Source organism: Lygodium microphyllum, chromosome 2 (assembly GCF_053477565.2).
Source record: "Lygodium microphyllum isolate KBCC chromosome 2, Lygodium_microphyllum_v1.1.10, whole genome shotgun sequence".
NCBI lineage: Eukaryota > Viridiplantae > Streptophyta > Polypodiopsida > Schizaeales > Lygodiaceae > Lygodium > Lygodium microphyllum.
The window spans coordinates 57,399,307-57,427,078 of NC_141136.1; the positions used below are offsets into that span (position 1 = coordinate 57,399,307).

Below are 27,772 nucleotides of genomic sequence, written 5' to 3' on the forward strand. Positions count from 1 at the left end.
ACATTGGCCTTTTGCAGGCATTAATATATCTTTCTTTCTTTGTTCTCCCCCCGCACCTGTTTTAGGACTACTTAATATTATCATGTGAACAACTCCAATTGGAAGACCAACCATAAAGTACAAAGTACATAAATAAACACATGCGCATGCTTCAGTTTTGTAACACACTAATTTACTGTGGAAAATCCCAACCAATGCACAGCCCAAATACATAAAGGGTCCCCTTCCCTCTACCCCCCCAGCCAAAACCCCAACACATACATGCACGTGTGACACACATGGGATGTATGCAATAGAATACCTTCACATGCCACTTTTATGCAAAGATATGGAACTTGAATGCAGCAATCCATCTGGTTAAAATTTTAGTGTAGCCAACTGCAGAAGAACATATCATACCCAATCATTGTCTCTGGCAAGAGCAGCTAGGTACACTGTACTGATGGGCAGTTGATGCACATTACAGAATGTAGTGACAAGACTCCAACGCTCACTCACTTCTCGTTGTTGGGCACGAAGTTGCGGTCCATCGCCTATTCCATTTAACAGCCACAAACCTGGAGTGCTTTCCTGTTTTGGGAGTTCCATATAACTGGCCTTCTCTAACATTTGCAAGATTTTTGAGAGAGTTCTATTCAACTTGCCAGCTGATAACCGTTTACCAGATACATCAGATTTCTTCAAACTAAGAACTGCTACTCCAGTTTCTACATACTCATCTGCAAGTGCTCTAGCAAGAGAGCTAGTAATGTCATTTCTACAAAAATTAGGCCAGTCATCCTGTGCTTCAGCCAAACTGGCATTTGCACCTGTCCCATAGAGCACATCCTGCTCCTTAGCCTTGCAGTATACAGATATTCGACACAAGGCCGCAATGTCTATTCGGAGCATTGTTGCAGGTAATCCACAGAGCTCCAAAAAACTTGCGCATGCAGCAACAACAACTGGATTCTCAAAATTCACCACTGCAAGAGGTAAAACCTGGCACAATAAAAAGGCAAGATTAAACCTGGCACAATAAAAAGGCAAGATTAAACAAGGCCATTATCAAGCCTTTCTTTCCCTTCAAAAAAGTGTGGATTTGCATTATACGACGACGTCTACTGAATGCAGTTATTATGGAGAACAGTCATCAGCACACTGCTCCAGTCAGTGTATGAAAGCAAAAACCAAAAAAAAGCGTCTTCTATTCTTTTGTTTAGGTGCGGCAAAAGATTACAGCTTTAAACATCACCAACTGTCCCTTTCAAGAATTTAAATTGTCCTTGGGTACCAGCATGGCTATTTTGCATATTCAAAAAGGGTGGCACTGTGAGTTGTATTAATGTCAAATTGGTCAATGGATGTGTTGGCACAGATGTCAGATCACAATGCACTTTGAACTCTAAAGTGGACACCTCTGACTGGATTATTAACTGGAAGATCGTGGCATATAGCTTGCAGTTGGTTTTAGTAGGTTCAATATGTCAACAAATAAGTAACAAGCGCAACCTAGCATCCCAAAAAGATAAATATATTGCATTACAATATGTGTGCTTTGATGAAATGCTTAGTCTAAAAGAACTTGAATAATATTAAGACATCAAACTTTGAACTCTAAAGTGGACACCTTTGACTTGATTATTGACTGGAAGATAGTGGCATGATGGTTTGGACTTGGTTTTAATAAGTCCAATATGGCAAGAAATAAGTAACAAGTGCAAACCTAGCATTCAAAAACATAAGTATATTGCATTCCAATACATGTGCTTCGATGAAATGCCTGGTCTAAAAGAACTTGAATAAATATTAAGACATCAAGTGGCATATAACTAAGTGCACCTCAGTCTGAAAAGGCTTTTATGCAGATACAGGACTTGGGCACCTTCTTTCACTTATTGACACACATGGTCCGGCATTGTTGTCCAGTAGATTGGATTGTTAACTCAACCATTGTATTTATGATGTACTTAGCAGTCCTGAAATGGCTCTTTGGACTTTGTATTTTACCTCAAGGACATTTCTAGGTCTTATTGACAGAATTTCCTCTTTTTGGAAATAAAATTTGATGGATATAGCACAAGTGGGTAAATACCCAATACACAATCTTCAGATTGCAACACACAAATGAACGTGAGAGCAAATAATGTCTTAAAGTCATAATTCACTTAAACTAAATTTCCATGAAGCTTGCAACCATATCAAACCTTGCAGATGTTACTTTGTTAACATCCATACCGTCACTTCAGTTGGCAAATTGAAGGGTGCTCTTGAGTTCTCAGGCAATTCTCCATGTGCATTTTCTAGAGCATTTTCCAGGCAGATAGCCAGGCATCTTAGGCTTCAAAGAGTGAGAAGTCAAACCTTACCAACAAGAACAAGACCTGCATTTGGATGCCACCATTTACTGGTATGCTGAAAGGGCATAAGGCTGGAGAAGAGTGGATCTATACCTTGATGCAACATTGAATACTGAATATGCTTTTAGGAAGTAAAAAAGGAGACTTTATGGTGTTTTTGTGCAACTTCACATTTACCCTCATTGATATAATAAAGGGCTTTGAAGCTTTGCCCTTTGAGATGCACACATATCCAAGCAAGAAGAACCTGAGATGTCTAAACCACAGTATAGAGCCACACAAAGGCACCAAGGTGAATCTCAGACCTGGCAACCAACTGGTGTTAATGCCTAGGTTGCAAAATCAAGGGCGGAGGAAGTTGGGGATGTCTTACCTTCACATTGAAGGGGAGTAAGACAATAGTAAAATGGATTTGTTATTCTTACGAAGCCAAAATATCTAAGAATGCAGCATCGGCAAGACCCCAGCCTGTTGCAGCAGAACTTACCAACTATCCTAGTTGACAAACAGCTTTGGAAGTTTTTCATCTTCTGGTTAATTGCAATATTACCAGCATGAAATTTGGTTTTGTTGTCGCGAAGCCAATCATGGGAGTCAAAGCATCTAAGGGCATTGGTACCAGCCTAGCTTAAGGCTAAGTTTGAGAGCAGAAAATGGAGGTAGACTGAACAAGCCACCTTTCTTTGAAACTCCGTCATAGGACATCTATAAGTAGCCGTCTCGTTTGCCAAAGCCATAAAACAAGGGTGTTATTTTTAAGAGGACAGCTCAGACTCAAGTAGACCCCTTCCAGCCGTTTACTTTGAGCATTTGCAATGACAAATCCACATTCACGGGCTTGAGGAATCAGTATATCCTATGTCTTGGCTGACCATTCCCGATTTTCTGTCACTGTATTTATATTAATGTCACAATGGGTGTGTATGAACCATTGATAATCAAATTTTATCTATTTGTGGCATGTTCACAAAGTCTTTCAGGTCCTTAAGTTGCCTTCAGCCAAAATTAGTCAATTGTGGATATAAAGGCCTTTGAATCTTTGGCACACGGTTGTCATGGACAACGTTGTTAGTACTCTAATATACAGGATTCTTGAGCTTGTCAAATAGACTCTTTGTCACAAGCTGCCTAATTGTTGATGTCTTTTGTGTCCAAGCATCATGATTGTCTTTACCTTGCTGTTGATCATGTGTGCCTCTCTGGATAGCCCTGTGCTCTCTGCATGCTTGACTTGTATCTTAGTTGGACAATCTATCTGTGCATGTGTTTTGAGCTTCAGTGCTCTTCTCAGCACTAAATCTAATCAAACACAGCAAATTGAAGAATCCCTTACAGAAGATTATGCAACAGCCTTTTCTCAGCACTAAATCTAATCAAACACAAAAAATTGAAGCATCCCCTGCAGCAAATTATGCAACAGCCTTTGAACTGGAAAATAGAAGGTAAAACAATACCCTTGTACGGGTCTAAATTAGATAACCTTAAGCATATATCATGCCTTGTTGCAAATTCTATGAAATTCACTCGTCAGAGTGGGCTAGAATTACAACTTCTTTTAAAATTTGCATATTTCTAAAGAATAAAAGCAAAGTAGCTTACTTACAGAGGCAAGAAACTTCTCCTCATGTAGTGTCAATGGAGAGAGAACTGCATGCATATCAGATGCCATATGCATCTGTCCTCGCTGAAATTTTCCTACGTGTTCTCGAATCATAGATCCTTGGGCACTGAGATTTTGCAATCTCAATCCTAGCAGTGCATTGAATGCTGCCATAGCACGTCCCCTGCGAAGATGGTGCTCGACTCCCTTGGCATTATCCTGATTATATTAACCAAGCAGCCAAACCTTCTTAAATAATGATCAAGATAAAACTTCTATTTTACTGGAACTTACAAATGGAAGTCTAAATATCCCTTGTTTACAAAATCAGTTCCGAATGGCAGAAAGCAGACTGAATTCCCCATTTGTACCTCGATTTTTGAGGATGCATATAGTTCTTCTTCAATGCTTTTCTGTACTGAAGACTCCCATGACATTGGATCAAGATCATTCATGGTCATTCCAGAATGCAGCACCAGGTCATTTCCTCCTTGAATAAGGCTCTGTCCTCCTCCCACAGGTCCCTGTTCTTTGTGAGAGAAAACAAATACATAAGTTCCACAATTGCAGGGTTCATCTTGATAAGACCCCTTAAAACAAATACATAAGTTCCACAGGACCTTGAAAAGACCCCTTAATCATGAATCGGTGCTAATTGTTCTGTTGAAAAATAAGATCCCACCTGGACAGCTAACTGCAGTAATCTCCGCACACCTTTTGGATACCACCGAGGCAGCATTTGAAGTAGAGAAGTATCACCACACGCAGACGAAAAGAGCTGTTCTCGCCACTGCAGATAACCAGCGAGTCCCATCTTCTTCCTTGCGATTGAAGCTGCAGCCATTATTAAGCTACTGAGCAGCTGGTTTAAGTGATTCGAACACGAATGCTTCTCAACAAGTGCTTCTCAAGATTCAGAAATTCACCAGCACTTGAGATAGAGCTTGTTGTAAAACACCACATATCTGGAGAAAAACAAGCAGCTACCACAGTACACCAAAGGGTTGGAAACTGTTGCAATCCCGGCCGGAGATTCTCTAAAGTGCATTGCCATGTAGGACCATCATGTCTGTTCACACTGCCAGTGCACAGACACTTTTCCAGTGGTACAGGAGCATACATAAGGGTAGACAGAGCCATCATCTCTCCCCCAACCATCACCATATCATCAACAGTCAAAATGAAATCATCAACATCTACTGTAGCTGATAACTGCTGTGGACTAAAATTGTGAGCGAGAATTGTGCGTGCATTAGCAAATGATGCATCATATTCACGACCTTTGATCCTTGAGAAAAGAAGCCACAAAGCCCACTGACAATCACCCTGATAGGCAAACACATTCTGTATTTAAGAAGTAGCAAACGCTAAGATCGAGCAAACACACATTTCAAAATAACTTCACATGGTAATAAATAAATGACCAGATTTAGCTTTTCAAAAGTTCTTTAAGGCATGGCATAAAATACAAATTGATCAACAAACAAATTCTCTAACAACAGTAAAAAGGCAGTTAAGAGACCCTTCATGATATGCACAATCAAGTTTCCTAGCTCTTAAAAAATGTACACACAAGGGTTGGTGGAGGCCATTTGTACTTGGCCACATTTATGGAATCTACATGATGTTGACAGTTTCCTTGAATTATGTTCTTATTATAGGAGGTCCATTCGTAATTCTGCATAGTCTATTTCTCCTTTTCATACTGTATAGAAGAAGAGAGTGCTTTCAGATGAGCGGAAAAAGGGATTGCAGCCTTCAATCGGTTGAAGCAAAAGCTTACTTCGGATCTACTTTTGATTTTGCATGATCTCCAAAAAGCTTTTGTGATACCATGTGATGCATGTAGGGAATAGCACTGGCATAGTTCTTATGCAGGATGACCATGTGGTGGCCTTCGAGAAAATTAGTTTTGCAACCTGCTGAGAAGTGTTTGCAAGTTTATGCGAAAGAGTTGTTGGCTGTCATTCACGCTCTTTTTGTGTGAAAGCTTTACTTACTAGGTGTTGATTTTGCTGTTGACACTAAGCATCAGACACTATGCTATTTTCTCACTTAGACAAAGCTTTCTGAGATGTATATATATGATGGGCCAACTTCTTGTCCATATTCCACTTCTAAATTGTTCGTGTGGATAGAAAGAAGAAGATTGGATCTTTTCTTTTTACATTGGATCTTTTCTTTTTTTCATAATGGGTTGTTTATATTCCACTTCTAAATTGTTCGTGTGGATAGAAAGAAGAACATTGGATCTTTTCTTTTTTTCATAGTCCGTTGTTTATATTAATTATGAAAAAAAGTACAAGATCACATATTACAAAGTTCAGAGTGGCTCTAGGCCATCATATAGAAACCAATTACAATGAATTCAACAAACACAAAAGGATGAGTGTGCAGGAGGCACCCTAGGACTCAATAGACATAGGATCAAGAGTGCTGTCGAGATTTTGCCACATGCGCCTGGGCCTTCTCTGCCAATGTCTCTAGTACATTGTCTTCAAAGAAATCTCCTAGCACTACAATGGATTGGGCCTCTAAGAATCAGCCCATGAGGAAGAAGTTCTATCTGCAGGAAGGGAGGTAGAACTCGCCACCCGGGTACTTGCAACCCCACGGAGTAATCACTCCAACCATTCGCATCAAAGGCCAACAGGGCTGGCGGATCACGTGCAAGCTTTTGCCATTGCAACTCTTTGGGTGGCTGCAAATCCTTGGGAGTAGAAGAACATTGTATCTCACGAGCAATCCAAGAAACCCTAGGTTTCAATTCAACTATGTCTATTGCCTACCATCAAGAATTGGATGAGATGAAGGCACAGTATGTGCAAGATGAAGACTTTGGGAGGCTATATGATTCATTGACTGATAGTCACCGATAAGAGCACTATACTCTCAATGATGGCTTTCTTACAATCCATGGTCACCTATGTGTAATGAAGTTGTTGAGGTCAAAAGTGATAATTGAAAGCCACGATCCACTATATGCAGGGCATTGAGGCATTGATGAAACACCGAAAGCAATGGATCTCTCTTTTATTTGCCGGCTTTAAGGTGAGATGTTGAAACCTTTATGTGTACATGAATTTTTTGTTAGAGGGTTATGTATGATCAACAAAAGGCACCATGATTACTATATACCTTGTCCATTGTAGATAGACCATGGGAGAGTATAGCTATGAATTTTATCTTTGATCTTCCTAGAACACCTAGAAGGAATGGTGGGATTTGGACTCTCATATGCAGGTTCAATATGCAAGCCCATGTTATTTCGAGGAGGAAAAAGATAAAAGCAAATCATATGTGATGAATTTGTGTATGCATAACACCTTCAAATATCATGATATATCTCAATCTATAGATCATATGTGGTGAATTTGTTTGTACATAGTATCTTCAAGTATCATGGTATACCTCAATTTATTATCAACAATAGAGATCCAAGAGTGACAAATTTGTTTTGCCGTACTACTCTGAAGTTCTCATCTTCGTTTGATCCAAAAACAAATGGAGATCCAAGAGTGACAAATTTGTTTTGAAGAGGCCTTTTTGAGAATATGGGTGCTTCTTTGGAGTTCTCATCTTGTTTGATCCACAAACAAATAGACAGTTAGAAAAGGCACACTCTATTGTTCTAGATCTTCTAAGTGTTATGTCTCAAAGCATAAGATCATATGGTTGTTGAATTTGATGCAAAGTTCACACACAATAGACTCGATCATGAGAGAGAGAGAGAGAGAGAGAGAGAGAATGAACTTTGGAATGTTCTCTTTGTCTGATGATAATGAGAAAGTAAGAGAAACAAAACCTTAAGATACAAGAATGTCACCACATAAGAGGGCAATTATTACGAGGACGTGAAATTTTATTGCTTTGCTTAGCATTTGATGAAAAGTTAACCAAATGTGCTAATGTGACTTGCACAGGCAAGATTGAAATTAATTATTTCACAGTGTAAGACCCAACATCCCGAGATATCAGTTGGTGCTAAAGGCAAAAGTTACAATAAGTTATGCTTAACAGATACTAGGTGATATCTAGTGCTAGATTTGGGCCTATACCAATTTATTGGCCACTAATGTTAGTAGTAACATTAGAAACTAGGCATTAATTAATTAATTAATGCTAGTCTAAGGGTCAATAGCTACTCAAGGATACTTGGAAGACAAATTGGCCTAGCCAATTTAATTACTCGCTGATGGAATTATTTTTCTTGGCACTAGAATAATTATTAAATTTTGGATAATGCTGAAAAAAGGGATTAGAAGGTTGTCACTTGGCAAAACTTGCCTATGCAAGTGGAAAAAACGTTTTTAGGGGCTAGTGGAAGTCTATTCCAACCATTGTAAGAGAGAAGAAGGTTATTAGAGAGCAAGAAGAGATTGTTGATGTAATTTGCAGCCACTAGGAAATCAGTCCTACAATACGTGACAGTAGTTTGAAGGCCTCTAGAAGCAACTAAGGGAAAGAGCAGCTGAGGGCAACCTAAGGTCCTTCCGGTGCAGATGATAGTTCCATGGCTATTTGAGCATCAAACCCCAGCCATCTCTCAAGTTATCTCAACTTCCATGGCTATTTGAGCCAAACAGCCATGGAAGCATAATGTTGGTTTAGACCAAAATACGAGTCTGTCCAGATCTCTTAAAGATGATGATCAATAAGAAGAAGAGGACTTTGATGATCAGTTTAGATATCAACTAAGGATAACAACTAAAATGTTTATGCAATTGGCAAATGATACTCAGTTCATGCGCTTTTTAAACCCTTAAAGAGGGCAATAAAGACAAGAAAAGAAAATCGACTTCAAGAGCTTTGAGACAATAAGATGCACCGAAGGAACAGCCAATACAATAGCATGATGTTCCAAACATGAGTAGTGAGCATAAGCAAATGATGCCAATGAGGCAATTGATACATATGCAAGGAAAACTTGGAACTACCAATCTAATGTTTTTTAAGGACAGCATGGCATGCATACAATGATGGGGCAACCAAGCTACTTTGGTGGTGGCACTAGTTTCCATGCTATGGTGGGTCAAGGACCACATATGGGATATATGATACAACTCATAGTATGCAGCAATGAATGCATGGTGTGCAAGGTCCAATGTATCCAAGTATGGCTAGCAATATGCATAACCCCATGTATAACAATGTTAGCATAACGCTAGGGCACAAAGTGGCAAGCTTGGCAATGCATGTATGCAGCCCACTATGATTGGGACTCATGGTATTAATGTTGGTCATCCAAATGCTCTGTATAGTCTTGGTCATGAGGAAAAATACAGCTAGTAATGCATGCAATATATGGGAAAATGTATATTGGTATGGCTAGCAGTATGCAAATTCCCATGCACAGTCACAATGCAATGGTCCAAAGTAATCAAACAAGAATGTTTCCTAATGAATCCGGTGCTCTTAGCATGTCATATACACATGAGGGGGTAGTTAACTAGATGCAATGTTCCATATTAGTCAAGTTGGAATTGCAACAATGTGAAAGTATAAAGCATCACAATGCTCAAGGGAAAGAAAGGCCTACAACCTAGTGGAGGTTTTGAGGCAAGTGAAGTTAAGAGGTAAAGTTTCCATATACTCCTTGTTAAAGCTTCAGCATTGTCTCACCAATAGATGCAAAGTGGATGGAAGAGTATGACTTGGCAAACCATTCTCAATTGTTGCAACTTTACTGAGATGCCTTTCCGTTAGAGCCGACTTGGGTTCGGGCTCAATCACGTTCAGTAAAGTAAGGGTTTGAAGCATTGCCTAATGCTCAAGTGGAAGGTAGTAGTACCACTCCACCAGTTGTGGACAGCTCTTGTATATAGTGGATCTCAGATGTATTCAGCATTCATCCAAGGTACTATACTGATAGTATCTTTGCCATGAGGTCACTACTTAATGTACTAGTCATTGTGAGATGTATACAAATGAGTTTGACCTGGGCACTAAAACTATACTTTTGCATCAATTTACAATCACTTTGGCATGAGTTTTTGTCTTCGTTTGAGAAAAAAATTATAATCACTTTCAGCTCAATTTTTGATCAGTTTGGAAACCGTTTATGGTCACTTTTGGGATCGATTTCTGATCAAATTTTGCAAACACTTTGTGATCAGTTCTGAAATCAGCAAGTAATCAGTTTATAATCAGATTTTGCTGAGTTTTCAATGGTTTACAATTGGTGCCATGAATAGCAGCATGTTAGTAAATGCCATTGATAGTTTCAGCCATGGTTTGTACTGAAAATGTGCATTATTGTGGTTCTAAAGTCAAAACAATTGAGAAACATGAGTTATGGATGCATCCAATAGCTTTCTAGTAACACTTCTCGACTGATTTTCAGTTTTATGTTATGTACATGCTGGTGAGAAATTTTCAGGAAGTTTGGGGTATATGGCATGGTTGGACAACACTGGCCAATGTTATGAATGTGATGCCTTATGGAAATTCCAATGCACTATGCTTTTGCTTTGGCACAATGCAATGCAATGGAGGACAATTGTAGAAATTTCAAGGGGGTGGTCAATCATGAGAACATGAAATTTTATTGCTTTGCATTTGATTAAAAGTTAATCAAATGTGCTAATGTGACTTGCACATGCGAGGTGCAAGTTAATTATTTCACAGTGTGGGACCCTATACTTGACAGGTACTAGCTAGTACCAATGTCCAATTTGGGCCTAGACCAAATTTATTAGCCAATAATATCAGTGGTGACATTAGAGACTAGGCATTAATTAATTAATTAATGCTAGTCTAAGAGTCAATTACTGCTCAAGGATCCTTGGAAGACAAATTGGCCTAGCGAGTTTAATTATTGGCTAGTGGAATTATATTTTTGGACACTAAAATAATTATTAGATTAATTTTCAGAATTAATATTATAAAAATTATTTAATAAGCTGGATAATGCTAAAAAATGGGATAAGAAGGCTACCACTTGGAAAATTTGCCCATGCAAGTGAAAAAACCGTTTTTAGGAGCTGGCGGAAGTCTATTCCAGCCATTGTGAGAGAGAGGAGAGGCTCCTAAAATTATTTGCCACCACCACGGATCAATCCTACAGTAGGAAGCAGTCTTTCTGGTGATCCTAAGATGTGTGTGATAGCTTCCATGGCTGTTTGTGCAAGGCAACAACAGCTTTTCAACATTTCTCCCAATGAAACTTTGAAATTTCTATCTCTACAGTATTCTCTCTCATACCCCATTCATCTCTCCAGTTATCTCAACATTTTTCAACAGTTTGAGCTATCAGAGGAAGAGATTTCAACCAATCTCTACTGTAAACCCTAATTTACAATAGAAATTAGGATTTATAGCCACCTCAAGATACATGCTCAAAATTGAATTCCTAGGACTTGAATTCCAACAACTGAAATTGAGTAATTTCAAGTAGATTCAAGAGACCAGCCAGCCAATATCAAAGTTGGGTCTGAATTTGTCTTTCGAGGAGTAAGGTGAAGGCCAATCTCCAAGAAAACTAAAGGATAAATTGGTTTGAAGACTTGCCAATCATTTGTGACAACAAGGGGCATTTGGATCCACGAAGAAGATTAAGGAATCTCAATTCTATTCTATCCAATTGCAACAATAGTTATAGAAACCGAAAGGGGCGTCAGTTTTAGGGCCAACAAGGTGGCCAATGTCCGAGAGTGTATTGTTGGGAATAAAGGCCTTGTGCCTTTAAATGTGCTCAGGTGTGAACACACTCTTAGCACTTGTACTTACACATATATATCTATCTAAAAACCTAAAGGTACTCTCTCGTCATTGTACCTAAAAACGTGCTCACTCTCTACTCTGCTCTCTCTCTCTCTCTCTCTCTCTCTCTCTCTCTCTCTCTCTCTGAAATTTGATGCGAGCAAGATGTAACAGTGATATCTATCTCAGAAATTGCAGAAATTTGTGACATTTTGCCCTGACATTTGGAGCTTTTCATATACATGCGCAAATTGGGCTGAAATTTACCCAATTTCTCAGCATTGATGCACATTGGACCCCGTGCAATTTGGGGCTTTTGCACTTTGGGCAAAATTTGTGCACCACTTGATTTATGTACATGCAGGTTGAATTCAACGCAATTTGGACATCAACACTTGGTAAAATTTGGGGGTTTTGCTGAAATTGCTCTATTTTGGCGAAATTGGCCTGTTCTATGCATGACAGAGAAAATGCAGATGTGTGGTTGATGCTTTCAGCACAAGAATTTTGAGGCTTTTGACTATTCGTGTCAAATTTTATGCCCATGGATACATACACAACAGAAATTGCAGCTAAAATTTGGGATTTCTCATGTAATATGATGCATATGCCCTTGGAACAGCTGTAATCAATTGTGGAATGCTGTAGCACATGGTTTGGTGCTTCTGAAAATTTAATTACAGATCTGAAATCTGTGCTTCTACGTGGTCATTTATTGCTGATTGGTACTTGTTTGTACCTTGGTCACTTGCGTGACAGTTTGGGACTGCATTTGCTGGCTTTTTGGTCACATTTGGGCTGAAAATCATGGCTGGCAGCAATGACAGCAGTAATCTGATGCACATAAAGAAGCTCGAAGGCGCACATAATTTTGCAGTTTGGCAAAAGCAATGCTACAATATCCTGTTACAAAAGAGGCAGGTGAAGCCGATCAAAACCAAAGGGGCAAAGCCCGCGGACATGGATCAGGACGATTAGGATAAGTTAAATGAGCTTGAACGCTCAACCATAGAGCTATCGATTTCTGATGCCTTGCTCTTTAACATTGAAGGTTTGGATTCTGCATATGCTATATGGACTAGACTGGAAGAATGAATTCACAAAAGAGTGTTGTAAGCAAAGTGTATTGGTTGAAAAAGCTTATGGATTTGCATATGAAAGAGGGTACAGAAATGTCTACTCACTTGAGTAAGTTTAACTCCATTTTCAGCCAGCTGGTTGCTTTGAAGTTCATGATTGATGAGGAATTTAAGGTTACTTTCTTGCTTTGCACTCTACCAGAGAGTTGGGATACATTTAGGATTGCTATGAGCAATTCTAATGTAATCTTGTTGTATGCTCATGTATAGAGTGCTCTACTTATGGAAGAGATGAATCGGCAGAACAATGCCTCCAGTAAATCTTCCAGTGCCTTGCATATTAGGGACAGATCACAGCAAAAGGGTAAATATGATGGCAAGGGACGAAGTAAATCATGTGGCAAAGATGTTGAATGCCATCATTGTGGAAAGAAGGGTCACTTTAAACGTGACTGCTACAAATGGAAGAAAGAGAAAGGAAAAGGCAAGAAGACAGATGATAGCAAGGAAGAGAAGAAGGACAATTAGCCTAAGAAGAGCAGTGTAAAAATTGAAGAGGTGAATGTAATCACTCATGACAATGACAGTGGGAGTGATGTACTCTTTGTCTCTTCACACTTTGGTGCACATGCTTTACTTGCAGATACAGATGATGACATGTATACCTGGATTCTTGATTCAAGTGCTTCCTTTCATGTCACCCCTCATCCTGACTGGTTCTCTGCCTATACAGGGTTGACATGGTGTTGTCCATCTTGGGGACAACTATGCATGTGACATTGCAAGTATTGGCAGTGTGCAGCTACAGTTTCAGCATGGCTGTCTTCACACTTCAGCATGTACGGCATGTATCTCAGCTCAAGAAGAGCTTGATTAGCACAAGGCAGCTAGATGATAATGGTTTTAGTACCACCTTTAGTAATGGAAAATGGAAGATCTGTAAGGGATCAAGAGTGATTGCCAGAGGTTGCAAGAGTGATACTTTGTATCCACGCCATGTATCTAGTGTGCGTGACCATGTTGTTGCCATGACCGAGCAGCCAAGTGTTTCTTTGTGGCATGGCCAGTTGGGACACATGAGTCAAACAGGAATGAAAGTGCTTTCTCGTTTGGGTTACTTGCCTTGTCTTCATTATGCTGATTTTGAGCACTGTGATCATTGTATTTATGATGCTACACGAAAGGTACGGGTTTACCCTATTCATAGCAAGGATTAAGTGCTTGACAAGTTTTAAAAATTCTTGGAATTGGCTGAAAATCAGACTAATAAGACACTTAAGTGTCTTCGCTCTGACAATGGTGGGAAATATGCATCCAAGGCCTTTCAGGCATTTTGTGACAGCAAAGGGATAAAGAGGGAGCTCACTGCCCCTCATAATCCACCCCAAAATGAAGTTGCAGAGTGTATGAATCGGACCATACAGGATAAGGTCCGTATGATGTTGTCTCATGCTACATTACCCCATGGTTTTAGGGCAGAGGCTGTTATGATAGTCGTTCACTTAATTAATCGGTCATCAAACAAGTCTTTAGGGGGGGCGAGTTCCCCAAGAAGCGTGGTTGGGCAAGCCACCTTCATATACTCATCTGAAAGTGTTTGGCTGCGAGGCTTTTGTACACATTCGTAAAGAAAAATGCAGCAAACTTGAGCCAAAGTCCTGTAAATGCATTTTCCTAGGATATGGTGACAAGGGTGAAATGGGGTATAAATTGTGGAATCCCGAGAAAAGGAAAGCAGTATGCAGCAATGACATTATCTTCCGGGAAGATCGCATGCACAAACAGCCCGAAAAGACTGAGGAGGTCTGTAGGGTTGTATTCCGGGAAGAAATACCTTTTGGACAGCAAAATGTGCCCGTTGGACAGCAGCAAATACCTGCTGTAAATGAACATGTAAATGCAAGAAATGATGCTGGAAATGATCAGCCAGCTATTGCCCATGATAATGAGCCACTACATCTGCAGGAACACCCAAGACAGCAAGCTGTTAATGCTGATTTGTAGACTGAACTGCCAGGACAACATGCTCAAAATGGAAATTTGCAGGAACAGCCAGCAAACAATGACCATTGGGTTAGGAGATCATCTAGGGCTACTAGACAACCTGACACGTTCGTTCCTGTTGCAATTAATGTGGCTGATTATGTCATGTTGACAGACTGTAGTGAACCGTCTTGCTTCAAGGAAGCAATGGATAGACAGGACAACAAGAAATGGTATAAAGCCATGCTGTCAGAGATGGAATCTCTTGAAAAAAATGGCACTTGGGACTTGGTGCAGTTACCTAAAGGGCAAAAAACTCTTCCATGCAAATGGGTTTACAAGATGAAAGTCACTTTTGGTTCCTCACCAAAATACAAAGCAAGATTGGTTGCAAAGGGGTACAAGCAGGAGCATGGAATTAACTTTGATGAGATTTTCTCTCCTGTAGTCAAGATAACTACATTGAGAACCGTTTTGGGCTTGATTGCGATTGAGTATATGGAGCTCATACAGATGGATGTAAAGACTACGTTTTTACATGGTGATCTACATGAAGACATATATATGTAGCAACCTAAAGGATTTGTTGAACAAGGGAAGGAAAAAATGGTATGTAAACTCAAAAGGAGTCTGTATGGGCTGAAACAAGCACCAAGAGAATGGTATCATAAGTTTGATACATTCATGCAGTCCCAAGGCTTTCATAGAAGTCAAGTGGATCACTACTTGTACACCAAGAAGACAGTAGATGGCAGCCTGATTATCTTGGTTTTGTATGTTGATGACATGCTGATTGCTGACAGGGATACTCATGCCTTGGACTCATTGAAGCAAAGTCTTCATGGCAGCTTTGACATGAAGGAACTTGGTGATGCAAATCACATTCTTAGCATGCGAATACTCAGAGATAGGTCGACAGGCTTACTCTATCTATCTTAGCAGGAGTATATCTCCAAGGTTTCGCAGCATTTCAATATGGAAGGGGGAAAAACAATTGAGGTTCCATTGCCTCCATATGTGAAAATCAGTGCAGAGGACAGCCCTACATCTAATGATGAGAAGGCTGCAATGGCCAATATACCATATGCTTCAGCTATTGGCAGTTTGATGTATGCTATGGTTGCTACACGTCCTGACATTGCCTTTGCAGAGGGAGTGGTTAGCAGATACATGGCAACCCCTGGCAAAAAGCATTGGAATGCAGTGAAAGATATTATGATATACCTCAAAGGCACAAAGGAGTTGTGCATCTGCTTTGGGAAGCAAAAGGCATCTGTTGTTGGCTTTAAGGATGCAGACTATGCTGGTCATGCGGATTGCAGGAACTCCACTTCTGGGTATATATTTACTTTCACAGGAGGAGCGGTCTCTTGGATGTCCAGGCTACAAAAGTGTGTTGCATTGTCTACTAGAGAGGCACAGTATGTGGCTGCCACTGAGGCATGCAAGGAGGCTTTATGGCTTCCATGTCTGGTGGGAGATCTTGGAATCACAGAGTTACCTGTTCTCCATTGTGATAGTCAGAGTGCTATCATGCTAGCACGGAATTCTATCTTTCATGCAAAGACAAGACACATACAGGTGAAGTACCACTTCATTAGAGATGTACTTGACAGAAAGAGCATTGAGCTTGTCAAAGTGCATATAGATGATAATCCTGTAGACCTTCTCACGAAGGGTCTTCCAGCAAAGCGGTTTGCTCATTGCCGACAAATGATGGGAGTTGGATAGATATATGTATTTCAGCTTTGTACATACCTAGACTTAGGTGATTCTTTTCTCCTCTTAAGGCACACTGCGTTTAGGTGGGAGGTTGTTGGGAATAAAGGCCTCGTGCCTTTAAATGTGCTCAGGTGTGAACACACCCTTAGCACTTGTACTTACACATATATATCTATCTAAAAGCCTAAAGGTACTCTCTCATCATTGTACCTAAAAACGTGCTCACTCTCTACTCTACTCTATCTCACTCTCTCTGTCTCTCACTGCGCATAACGACTGACTATCTCGATCTCTGTGCCTAACCCGTCACTACATGTATGGTAAAGAGTGCATTTCAATTTTACGAATTTTTTTATGCTTGCTATGATTGTTGATTAATCAAGTTATTACCACCCTTTGCAAGGAAGAAGGCTAGTTTCAGCAATCACCAAGAAAAAACCCTTCCCAACAAGAAGGCAAAAAGTGCATGTGTGCTAGATCTTATTTACACCAAAATGATTAGAAGGGACACTTGTGTAGACATCTCTTCCCCCCTTTCCCCCCCAAGAAAAAGAGTGTGATTCAAATCATACAACTGTGAAGATATGCCAAGGTTTGCACTGAGAAAACATAGAATGTACAAACACAACTAGAATAAAGAATTCTACAAGCATTATGGTTGACGTTGAATTGACAGAATCTCGCATGATGAGACTCTCCCATAATAAATATCTAGATAGGCAACAACAAATAGATGGGAGAGAAAAAAAATATGAGTTTGAGACGGCCTCTCATTGATCTACTGAGCTTAGATAGACTAAAGAGTGGAGCTTTGGTTGCTCAATGGAATACGTATATCATTTGTATCCTTTGTTGGAATCTCAAGAGCATGGTAGGCAACAAGTAACACTGATGCAATTTGCATCTCTTAATGTCTATATACGCAACTCAAATAATAATGCAAAAATACATAACACAAATGTTACATTAATGAATGTAACTTATGGGGAAACAACACAAGAGATGACTGTCCCGGGGCCTTGGGCGCGAGTACGGGGTTCGAGGGGCTTAGGAAGTAAGTGGGAACAAGGCCTTAAGTAAGTGAGTTATAAATTAGTATAACTCTTGCGCATTCGACAGCTGGCAGGATACTACACTCGTTTTCTTCCTGCAACTTCCTGAGCATGGCTGGGAGGTGAATGAATAGACTCTCGTGCTTCCTTACTGGCGGCGATTCTACACTGGTATCAGAGCCACTCGCGACTTGGAGATGGGTGGCAACAATCTCATCCACTCGCAATTTGGAGACAGGGCGCCGTTGCTAAGGGCCGCATCCAACGTGACAGGGCGTCACTCCTAAGGGTCGTATCCAACGTCATAGGGCAGCCTAGCTTTCCTGCCCAACAGGAAAGCACGAAAGGTCCACCTCATCTCCTACGGCCTGTCTATCATCACACTGCCCGACAGGTCTTACTTCGTCAACCGACAGCCCATTCAATGTGCTGACAGCCCTACTCGACAATCTTCCCGCAATCCTCCTGATTATCGCTGCAGTCGTCCAGTTTGTGCGCTGGGTTGCAACTTTGCCTGCAGCTTCGGCCACGTAGCTGCTTGACATCCATGCGGCACTTGATCTAACGAGCATCCCATCAGTAAACGTCATCTTCCAACCCATCCATGCGCCATACTGCAGTTGATTCCCACGTGCATGTCCCCGCCTGTAGACGCAATACAAGGAAGTACCCCACCTTTGTCTGCAAATTTCTTACATTTTCTTTCAAATTCTAGTGTATAGATGGAGGGGAAAGAGAGAGAGGGGGCAACAGAACGCTCTAGTTCTGGGGACCACCCTATGGTGGATCCCCATGAAACTGAAATGCAAGAAGAACACTGGGAAGAATTTTTTGCTGCACGAGAGTAATTTGATGATTTAATTGCTCGTGTGCAAGCACAGGGGGTTCAAATGGAATTGCTAACTCAAGCACTCACCGAAATAAAATCCCAATTACCTTTATTGTTAGAAAGGGCTAAAAGGGATAAAGGTAAAGCAGAGGCCTCTAATATTCCATCTTCATCGAAAGATGTAGATGTGACTGTGAGACCCAAGGGAACCCCACCAAAAGCTGAGGGATAGCCCAGTGTTAAAAGACATGAAACCCCCTCAGTTTCATGGGGAGAAAAAAGATAGAAACAAAGACACTATCTTTAACTTCCTCCAAAAATGGGAGGATTTGCACAAATCAAAGAAAACTCCACTACATCTTCAAGCGTTGGAGGCCAGTTTAACCTTGGGGCCAAAGCCATATAAATGGTGAAGAACTTTAAAGGAGGCAAATAAAATACCTGAAACTTGGGTTCAATTCGAATCGATCTTTTTGAAAGAATTCCTCCCTAAAAATGAAATGGAAAGAAATTGGGAAGATTGGGATTTTGTCAAACAAAAGGGAAAACCTTTGTTGACATATCTTGAGAAGTATCGTGAGATAATCCTCAAATTGGAAGGAATAGATGAATTTCAAAAGACAAGAGGATTTATAAGGGGACTAGATAAGGCCTGTAAAAAGGAAGTGAAAAGGAGTTCACCTAAGACGCTTGAAGAGGCAATTAAGTTTTCATTAATCAATGAAGATAGTAAGCGTCCAAGTGCACTCACTAGCCTCACTGAAACGAAGCCCAAGACTAAGGAATTTGAGACCTCAAAATTTGTAGGTAAATCCAAAAGGAAAATGTCATTCCTTACGGGTAAGACACAGCCCTTTGAAAAGAGACAATTTGTACGGCCGAAGCTAAGTCAAAATGACTTTGATAAGGCCAAAAAAGAAAGGCTGTGTTTCAATTGCCTATCCCCTAACCATGCTGCTTGGAATTGCCCTCAAAGAAAGAAGGGGAAAGATAAAGCAAAGGATAAGGACAAGGGCAAGAGAAAAGAGAAACAAATCCATGTAGTGCAGACCTTGGAATTAAAGGGGTATGAAAGGCATAAATCTTTAGAGGTCTTGCACAAGGATATACAACACAAGTGTTGTATGTCAACTTCCATGTGGCAAGCTACCTTCCGGCCACATGATTTACTTAAAGTGCATGGATCGATAGGTGAAAAGAGGGTTAGATCATGATTGATGACTCTGCCACCCACAATTTCATAAGTTACGCACTTGTCAAAAAGTTGAAACTTCCCCAACAAAAGAGTGAGTATTAATATATTGTTCGTATGATGCAAGGCCAGGATAACAAAATATTGGATGCAATGGTATCCAATTTGGAAATCCAGATCCAAGGATATAAAGATAAGCTTGATTTCCAAATTATCAATATGGAAAGGGCCGATATCACTTTAGGGAGGGAGTGGCTATGGGGATTGAAACCATCCTTAAAGCGTAGTTATCATCATAATACACTGGAATTTGAAAGGGATGGTAAGACCTTTGTGATTCAAGGTGAACACGAAGTATCTGATAACCCTTTGATGTGTTCCCTTGAAGTATAGAAGTTGATGAAGAAGGAAGCTTGTGAGGTATACATGTTATGGTCCCTCCTTGTACACGACACTTTTACTTCTTGTAATATAAAGCAGCAATTTTCTTATGCTTGTGAGTTGAATATAAATAATGAATTAAGTGGTTTGTTAGATGAATTTAAAGATATGTTTCCATCTAACTTACCTAGTGGCCTTCCACCAGATAGGGGTGATGTAAATCACGCAATTGACATAGATAGGGATACATGCCCTGTTTCTAAACCACCTTACAGGCTAAGTGAAACACAACACCAAGAAGTCGAAAGACAAATCAAGAATTACCTGCATAGGAGGTTTATACAACCCAGCAATTCACCTTGGGCTTCGCCAATTTTATTGGTGAAGAAAAGAGATGGCTCTATGCGACTTTGTGTTGATTATAGAACACTTAATAAGATAACGGTAAAGAATAAATTTCCTATGCCTAGAATGGAAGATCTTTTTAATCAATTGCGAGGGGCAAAATTCTTCACAAAGATTGACTTAAGATCAGGCCATCACTAAGTAAGAATTAAGGCGTAGGATGTTCCTAAGACAGCATTTCGTACTAGATATGGACATTATGACTTTTTGGTGATGCCTTTTGGCCTCACAAATGCACCAGCTATATTTATGAAGTTGATGAATACTGTGTTACGGCCCTATCTAGGACGCTTTGTAGTAGTCTTTTCGGATGATATCTTGATCTTTAGTAAATCAAGAGAAAAACATTTGGAACAATTACGGTTAGTATCCCAATTGTTAAGAACCCATTTCCTTTATGCAAAGAAAACTAAATGTGAATTCTTCGCGCAAGAGGTCTGATATTTGGGACATATTATCTCGAAAGAGAGAATCAAGATGGATCCAGAAAAAGTAAGGGCAATTATTGAATAGCCATCTCCAAGAAACCTGGAAGAGCTGTAGATCTTCCTAGGTTTATCTGGATTTAATCATAGATTCATTCAAGATTATGCTAAGATAGCTGTTCCAATGACGGACCAACTTAAAGGGAAAGGAAAGAGCTTTAATTGAAGAATAGACCAACATGAAAGTTTTGAAAAACTTAAGGTAGCTATTACGACAGCTCCAGTACTATTAATTGTGGATCCCAATAAACCATTCGTGGTTGAAGCTGATGCCAATGATAGGGCAGTAGGTGCGGTCTTATTACAAGAGGGTCGACCAGTTGCTTTTGAAAGCAAGAAATTAGACCATGCAAAACGGAATTATTCTGTTTATGAGAGGAAGTTGTATGCAATAGTACATGCAATGAAGAAATGGAGGCACTATCTGTACGGTGTCAAACTTTTGATCTTGTCGGATCATGAAAGCATTAAGTGGCTTAGTGACCAACCGGATCTACAAGGGCGTAAAGCCAGATGGGCCGAACTCCTCCAAGAGTTCGACTATGAGATAAGGTATAGAAAAGGAAAGTACAATATAGTGGCTGATGCACTCAGCAGAATGCCCATCATAAATAAATTGAGTTTTACTCAGTTCACTTCTGATTTGCTTGAATCCTTAAAAGGGAATTGCCACGTTGATCTTGCATATTCCAACATATGGGAAGCAATTGAAAATGGGGATCCAAATGTAAGGGCCTCCACTGAGGAAGGAACATCTGAGGATGTTCAACAAGGAAATAGAGCATCAGGGGTTGCTAAAATGGGATTTAAGTGGAAGAATTTTACCATTGATAATGGTTATTTACTCTACAAGGGTAGGGTATGTGTCCCGAAAGATGAAGAAATAAGGCGCCAGATACTCTTTGAGTATCATGATACCCCTAGTGCCGAACATCCAAGAGTTAATAAGACTTATACTCTTATTAAAAGGCAGCTCTATTGGCCTGGAATGAATAAGAACGTCCTTGAGTATGTGGTCAAATATAATAAATACCAGGTTAATAAAGCTAAAAGATTGAAAATGGGAGGACTTCTCCATCCATTAGAGATTCCTTCGCGAAAATGGGAGAGTATCTCCATGGACTTTATTGTTAGGTTACCCAAGACACAGAGGGGGCATGACTCTGTGTGGGTGATTGTGGATAGGTTAACCAAAATGGCTAGGTTTATTCCAACTTCAACTGATGTTAAAACACCAGATTTGCTAGATTATTCATAGAGAACATATACCGATAGTATGGCCTTCTAGCAAATATAGTTTCTGATTGGGATAGAAAATTTAATAGTCAATTTTGGCGTGCTATATTTAGGAAGTTGGATACTAAACTTAGCATGAGCACGGCGGAGCACCTGCAAACTGATAGGCAAATTGAAAGGGTTAACCAAATCCTTGAAGATATGTTAAAAACATATGTAAGTAAAAGGCAAACTAATTGGGAAGAGTATTTACCGATAGCAAAGTTTGCATATAATAGTGTCAAACACTCTTCCACTGGATATAGTCCATTTATGCTAATGTATGGGTTTCAGCCCAGAGCTCCTCATGTAGTAGGACTGCATAAGGAAAAGGTTCAGGTAGCAAAAGACTTTTTGGAGGAAATGAATAATATGTTAAAATTTGCTCAAGAAAATATTAAGAAAGCTCAAGACCAAGCTAGATCTTATGCAGATTCTCACCGAAGAGACATCTCCTTTGAAGAAGGGGAATTGGTCTATCTTAAAGTGCCTGGACAAACTAAAACCATGAAGACAGGACGATGTCCAAAGCTTTCACCCAGGTATTGTGGCCCTTTCACAATACTTAAGAGGATGGGGGAACTGGCTTACAAGCTCCAAATACCTACTAGTAGTAAAACACATCCAGTTTTCCATGTAAGCAAGCTAAGAAAGAAGCTAGGTGATATGGATAATCTAATCTTAAATGATAAAATTGAGGAGCTATTCAGTGGCCAATCTATTCCACATGAACCAGAAAGAATTTTAAATGTTCGTAATAGACGAACAAGGCATACTATTTATCAATAATATCTGGTAAAATGAAGAGATTGTTCTAAAGAAAGCTCAATATGGAAGTGAGTAAGCACTTTAAGAAAAAAGTTTCCCAATTTAAAGTTAGACTTTTCAAGTATCGTTTTCGAGGATGAAACCGATTCTTAAGGCGGAGGAAATGTTACATTAATGAATGTAACTTATGGGGAAATAGCACGAGAGATGACCGTCCGGAGGCCTTGGGCGCCAGAACAAGGTTCGGGGGGCTTAGGAAGTAAGTGGGAACAAGGCCTTAAGTGAGTGAGTTACAAATTAGTTTAACTGTTGAGCATTCAACGGCTCGCAGGATACTACACTCGTTTTCTTCCTGCATTTTCCTGAGCATGGCTGGGAGGTGAATGAATAGACTCTCATGCTTCCTTATTGGCGCCGATTCTACAACAAAACACAAACAGAGAAGAAAGAGAACTTTGAAGTGAATCAACCAATACTGTAAATGATGGAAAAAATGGACAAGATGCTCAAAGGCAGAGCAATGAGAGCAGTTGGAAAGTGATGTCCACCAGAGATAGATCCCAAGGTCTGTAACCACCAGTCGGAACTGAAAGGATGCTGAAAATAAAAGGACAACAGGCTCATAACTGAAAATGCAGCCATTGGAGGCTGAATCTGGCTGAATGCAACAGTGTACCACCCGAAAGACAAAGGCAGCTGATCACAAGAGGCTGTGGACAGCAGGGCGACAATTGAGGATGTATGCTGATTCAGGGCGGACTGATTTTCTGCAAAAAGTAGGCTGAAAACAAGCCAGCAGAGGAATGGCCCGCACTGTTAAAATATGCTAATACACTGATATTGATGTGGAGCCGATCAGCAAGGTGACCAATTGGGGCTGAAAATGCAGTTATCTGGGGCAAATGATGTAGTAGCCAGCAGGTAGATGCAATCGCCACCAGCAGTGGACAGGCGCCAACTGAGGGCCTTCAAGATTACATGGTGATACTTCAGGACCCATTTTACTGGCACATTTTACTACCTACCAATGATGTGTATTGGGTTCATGCATATTTTGCTCAATCAATTAGTTCCATATGTCAAGACAACAGTGGCACAAGTAAATTAGGCATTGAATTGCTTGTTGATACACATTGGCATCAAATGGATCACTATCATACTCTAATGAGAAACAAAGCTAGACTCCAAAGGTCTCGCGACCAACTTAGAAAAAATTGTATGGCAAGATAATAGTGTAATAGTCTCATATTCGTCATGGGCAAAACATTTCCGCAAATCTACCTAAAAATCAGCAATCTATCGAGTAGAACTATCAATCAAAAGCATGTCATCCATGTATAAAATCAAAAGGAGCCCATCTTCCTTGCACTTCTGAAAATGAATTGTAGGTTCCATAGGACTCGTAAGCCAATTAGCTCTTGCTTACCTTCTCATGTGAAGGTGAGTCAGGTAAATTATTCTTGATCAGATGATGAGATAGCTATGATAGACAAGTTCTTGTATGCATCCATAGTTTGCAACTTGATGTATGCCAGGATAGCAACTCAACCTAACACAATACTTATAGTGGAATTTGTAGCTCTTGTTAAAACTCAATGTTGATCAAATAAGCATGTATCTTTCCAAACCATGCATGAGGTGCCTACTTTAAGCCACAACGAGCTTTATGTAGCATACCTTGAGGACCTAGAACTGGAAATCCTAAACCTCCTCATTCAAGCCACCATGAAGAAATGCAGTTTTGATATCAACCTAATGGATGTCTCAATGCATATCAGCGGCAAGAGTAATGACACACCAAATGGTAGTAATGCAAGGTGTGGACACAAGTGTTTCCTCAAAATCAATGCCTTGTTGTTGAGCATAACAGTTGGCATCAAGAGAACCGGCTTTGCAGCAATTAACATTGCCATCAGCTTTACGCTTTAATTTATACACCCACCTAGTCCCAACTATATGATTTCCAGCAGGGAAAATCCTCTAATATTCCCACGTGCCATTTTGCAGGATAGAATATAACTCTAACTGCATTGCATTCAAATGCATCTTATTGCCTTATCCTCTAACTTATGTCTAAGCTGAGAAGGAAAATGTGCATATGCCAAGGAAAGGATAGAATATAACTCTAACTGCATTGCATTCAAATGCATCTTATTGCCTTATCCTCTAACTTATGTCTAAGCTGAGAAGGAAAACGTGCATATGCCAAGGAAACAAAGATTCACTTGTGTGAAAGCACTGGCCTATAACTTGTCTATGTTGCACAGGGTGTTAGGGTCTTCAATGCCCATGTGGGTGCTCCATTCAGCACACAGTTTATGTATCCAACCAAGACTTATTGGGCAAAGACTTACCCTTAAGCGTATATCTGGACAGTTTCAAGTAAGAGTGGTTTTCATGTCTACAAGTCAATTCTAATGTTAAGAATATGGTACTATACATTGATGTATAATGCCCCAAGCTGCTAAAAATCAGCAAACATATAAGACATATACTCATATACCCCCCTAAGTTGAACGCATGGTGACCAAAATGTGTTGAGCTAAAACACGCTTTAGAGCTGATAAGCATTTTTAAACAGCCCCAAAACACACTTAATTAATGAAAAACGCAAATTTGGTGCACGGTTTGAGAGAGTTTCAATGGTCCCCCAAGACCCTAATTTTCAGGTGCTCTTTAACATCTATAAATACACAAGCTGCCCACCATTCAACCTCATCCCTTTGTACATGTTCTCACTCCTCTATTGTGTTCGGTCCATCTGCCATTGCCAGCTCACAAATTGCCTCCTCCTACCTACATTTGACACTTCCATCAACTAGGCGACACTTGGTGGTAGCCCTTCCCTAGCTCGTGGCAACTTCTACTATCAGCATTGGCTTCTTCCTTCACCGAGCGGTAGCTGGTGACCCTGTCCATCCTCTTGACGGCTCCTACATTGCTGCGTTTGCAGCTTTCTGCTGCCACCCACATCATCAGGCATCATCCACTCCTGTCACCTCAATCTCCCAACCTTTGATGGTTAGCGTTTGGTGTTTTTCTCGTCTTCCACACTCCGACTAGTGGTCACAACACTTGGGATCCGTCTTTAGTGGATGTCACTCTCCAACACATCATTGCTCTACCCTTGGGCGTTCTGTACACATTTACATTCATTCACTTCAGAGTTTCTTATCTCTATGTTTGTCTCTCTGTTTAAGTTTTGAGTTTTGTGTTTGCATTTTGTGTTTAGGGTTTGAGTTTTGCTTGTCACTATCTGAGTCTTTGTGTTTCAGTCTTGGTCGCACATGTTGTGTTTTCTTAATGCAAACCCTAGCATATCTTCACATGGTATTAGAGTCAGTACTCTTCTAAAGAGTATCCTGTGGTGATTGTGGAGGCTAGCCTTATGCAAGACTCACATGTGACTAAATTCTAACTCATAATGTCTCAAGCACCTTCTTCTAGGGATTCTATGATACCCTATCACCTTACAAATGAGGAGTTTGAGAAGTACTTGCCCATCACGTATAGTTAGGTTTACACTCCTCCAACAAGTGCTACTATGAAATCTAGACTGACTGGTGAGACTGGCCATCTCTCTGATCTTAGAGAGACCATGGCATTTGCCACAGTTGGCAATCCATCTCCTTCATCCCAGCCAGGCTCTATGTTAGGTTCGTATAACCCTTTTGAGTCATATGAGCCAAAACCCTCTTCTATTTCTCCTTTTGGTGTGCAGGATCCAGATAGTTTTCAATATGTTAACTTTAATAGAGAAGGCTCTTAAAGCAAATACCCTTCACCAAGTATATCTCTACCATCTGTTTCATTTAGACAAGTAAACCACACTTCTTAACTCCCTTGCATTCCCACCACTATCTTCTCCACATTTTGATCTACATGCCTCTTCATTCCAACACCTACGATTGCACTTCACTTCCGCTCAAAGCACAATAGGATTGGATCTTCCATCTCCACTTCTAGCACTTTCTCCTTCCCGATCCCACCATCTTCCTACCCTCCCTGCACCACCTATTGGTATATCGTTACAAGAAATGCCACCCTTTAACATTGTACCTTTCACCTACTCCACTTTACCACATCCTTATACTCTAGGACACCTATGGCTCAAAGCACAACAGAGATTGGATCTTCCGTCTCCACTCCTAGCACTTTCTCCTTCTCGATCCCACCATCTTGCTACCCTTTGTTCACCACCTATTGGTGCATCGTTACGAGGAATGGCACCTAGCACTATACCTTCCACCTAACCCACTTTTCCAGATGGTCACTCCCCTCACTATCCCAAGACACTCACAATCCCCCCACACGACCTTTCAAACACAATGATATCCATCCTTTGCTTATGGACTGTCATCACAACACATCTCTTAAGTCACTCCTACATAGGGATTTCGATCTTTTGCTCCACGTGTCTCTCTCCCTCCATCCTGGGCTCCTCAGGCAGTTACCATGCCCATACCTAGTCTACCCATGCTAACATTTGGAACCATTGTGCACACTTCTCATATGCGTGGTGAGAACTTTGTGAGAATGCATAGATCTAGAGCATGGCTATGGTGGATGGAACACAAAGACAATATTGATGGATTAGATAGACTAAATGTTACTCAAGTGAATTAGGTTCCAAGATGGAAGCTTGAACTCATAAACACAATCTTGAGTATGACACTGACTATGACTGAAAGGACAAAGTACAGTTGTATTCAATCATTGAATGATAAGAAGGTACATCACTTTATAGGCTTATGATGGTTCCCTTTTTCTCCACTGTGCATATGGGATTCAAGATATCTCTTCTTAGAGCATACATCATTTGTCATTCTTCAACACCCCTCCTCAAATGATGAGTCCCTACACTTGCTGGCTTTTGCCCCCCCTACATGGTGGCATGGCCCGCGAGACTAGTTCATAGGTAGCCTAGTCAAGTTAAAGCTTGAAACTTTACATCTTTGGCA

General features: G+C 40.3%; 1 protein-coding gene across 1 annotated transcript in view; it reads right to left on the reverse strand.

Annotated features, from left to right (window-relative positions):
- LOC148039768 (spatacsin carboxy-terminus protein) overlaps positions 1–27,772 on the reverse strand; it is a 151,449-nt gene that overhangs the window by 68,800 nt on the left and 54,877 nt on the right. Inside the window, exons 10-14 of the mRNA XM_087693879.1 lie at positions 4,866–5,265; positions 4,622–4,773; positions 4,311–4,463; positions 3,943–4,158; positions 400–981 (exon numbers count right to left, since the gene is read on the reverse strand). Of these exons, the coding sequence (XP_087550005.1) occupies positions 400–981; positions 3,943–4,158; positions 4,311–4,463; positions 4,622–4,773; positions 4,866–5,265 (1,503 nt within the window). The remainder of the gene's footprint in view (positions 1–399; positions 982–3,942; positions 4,159–4,310; positions 4,464–4,621; positions 4,774–4,865; positions 5,266–27,772) is intronic.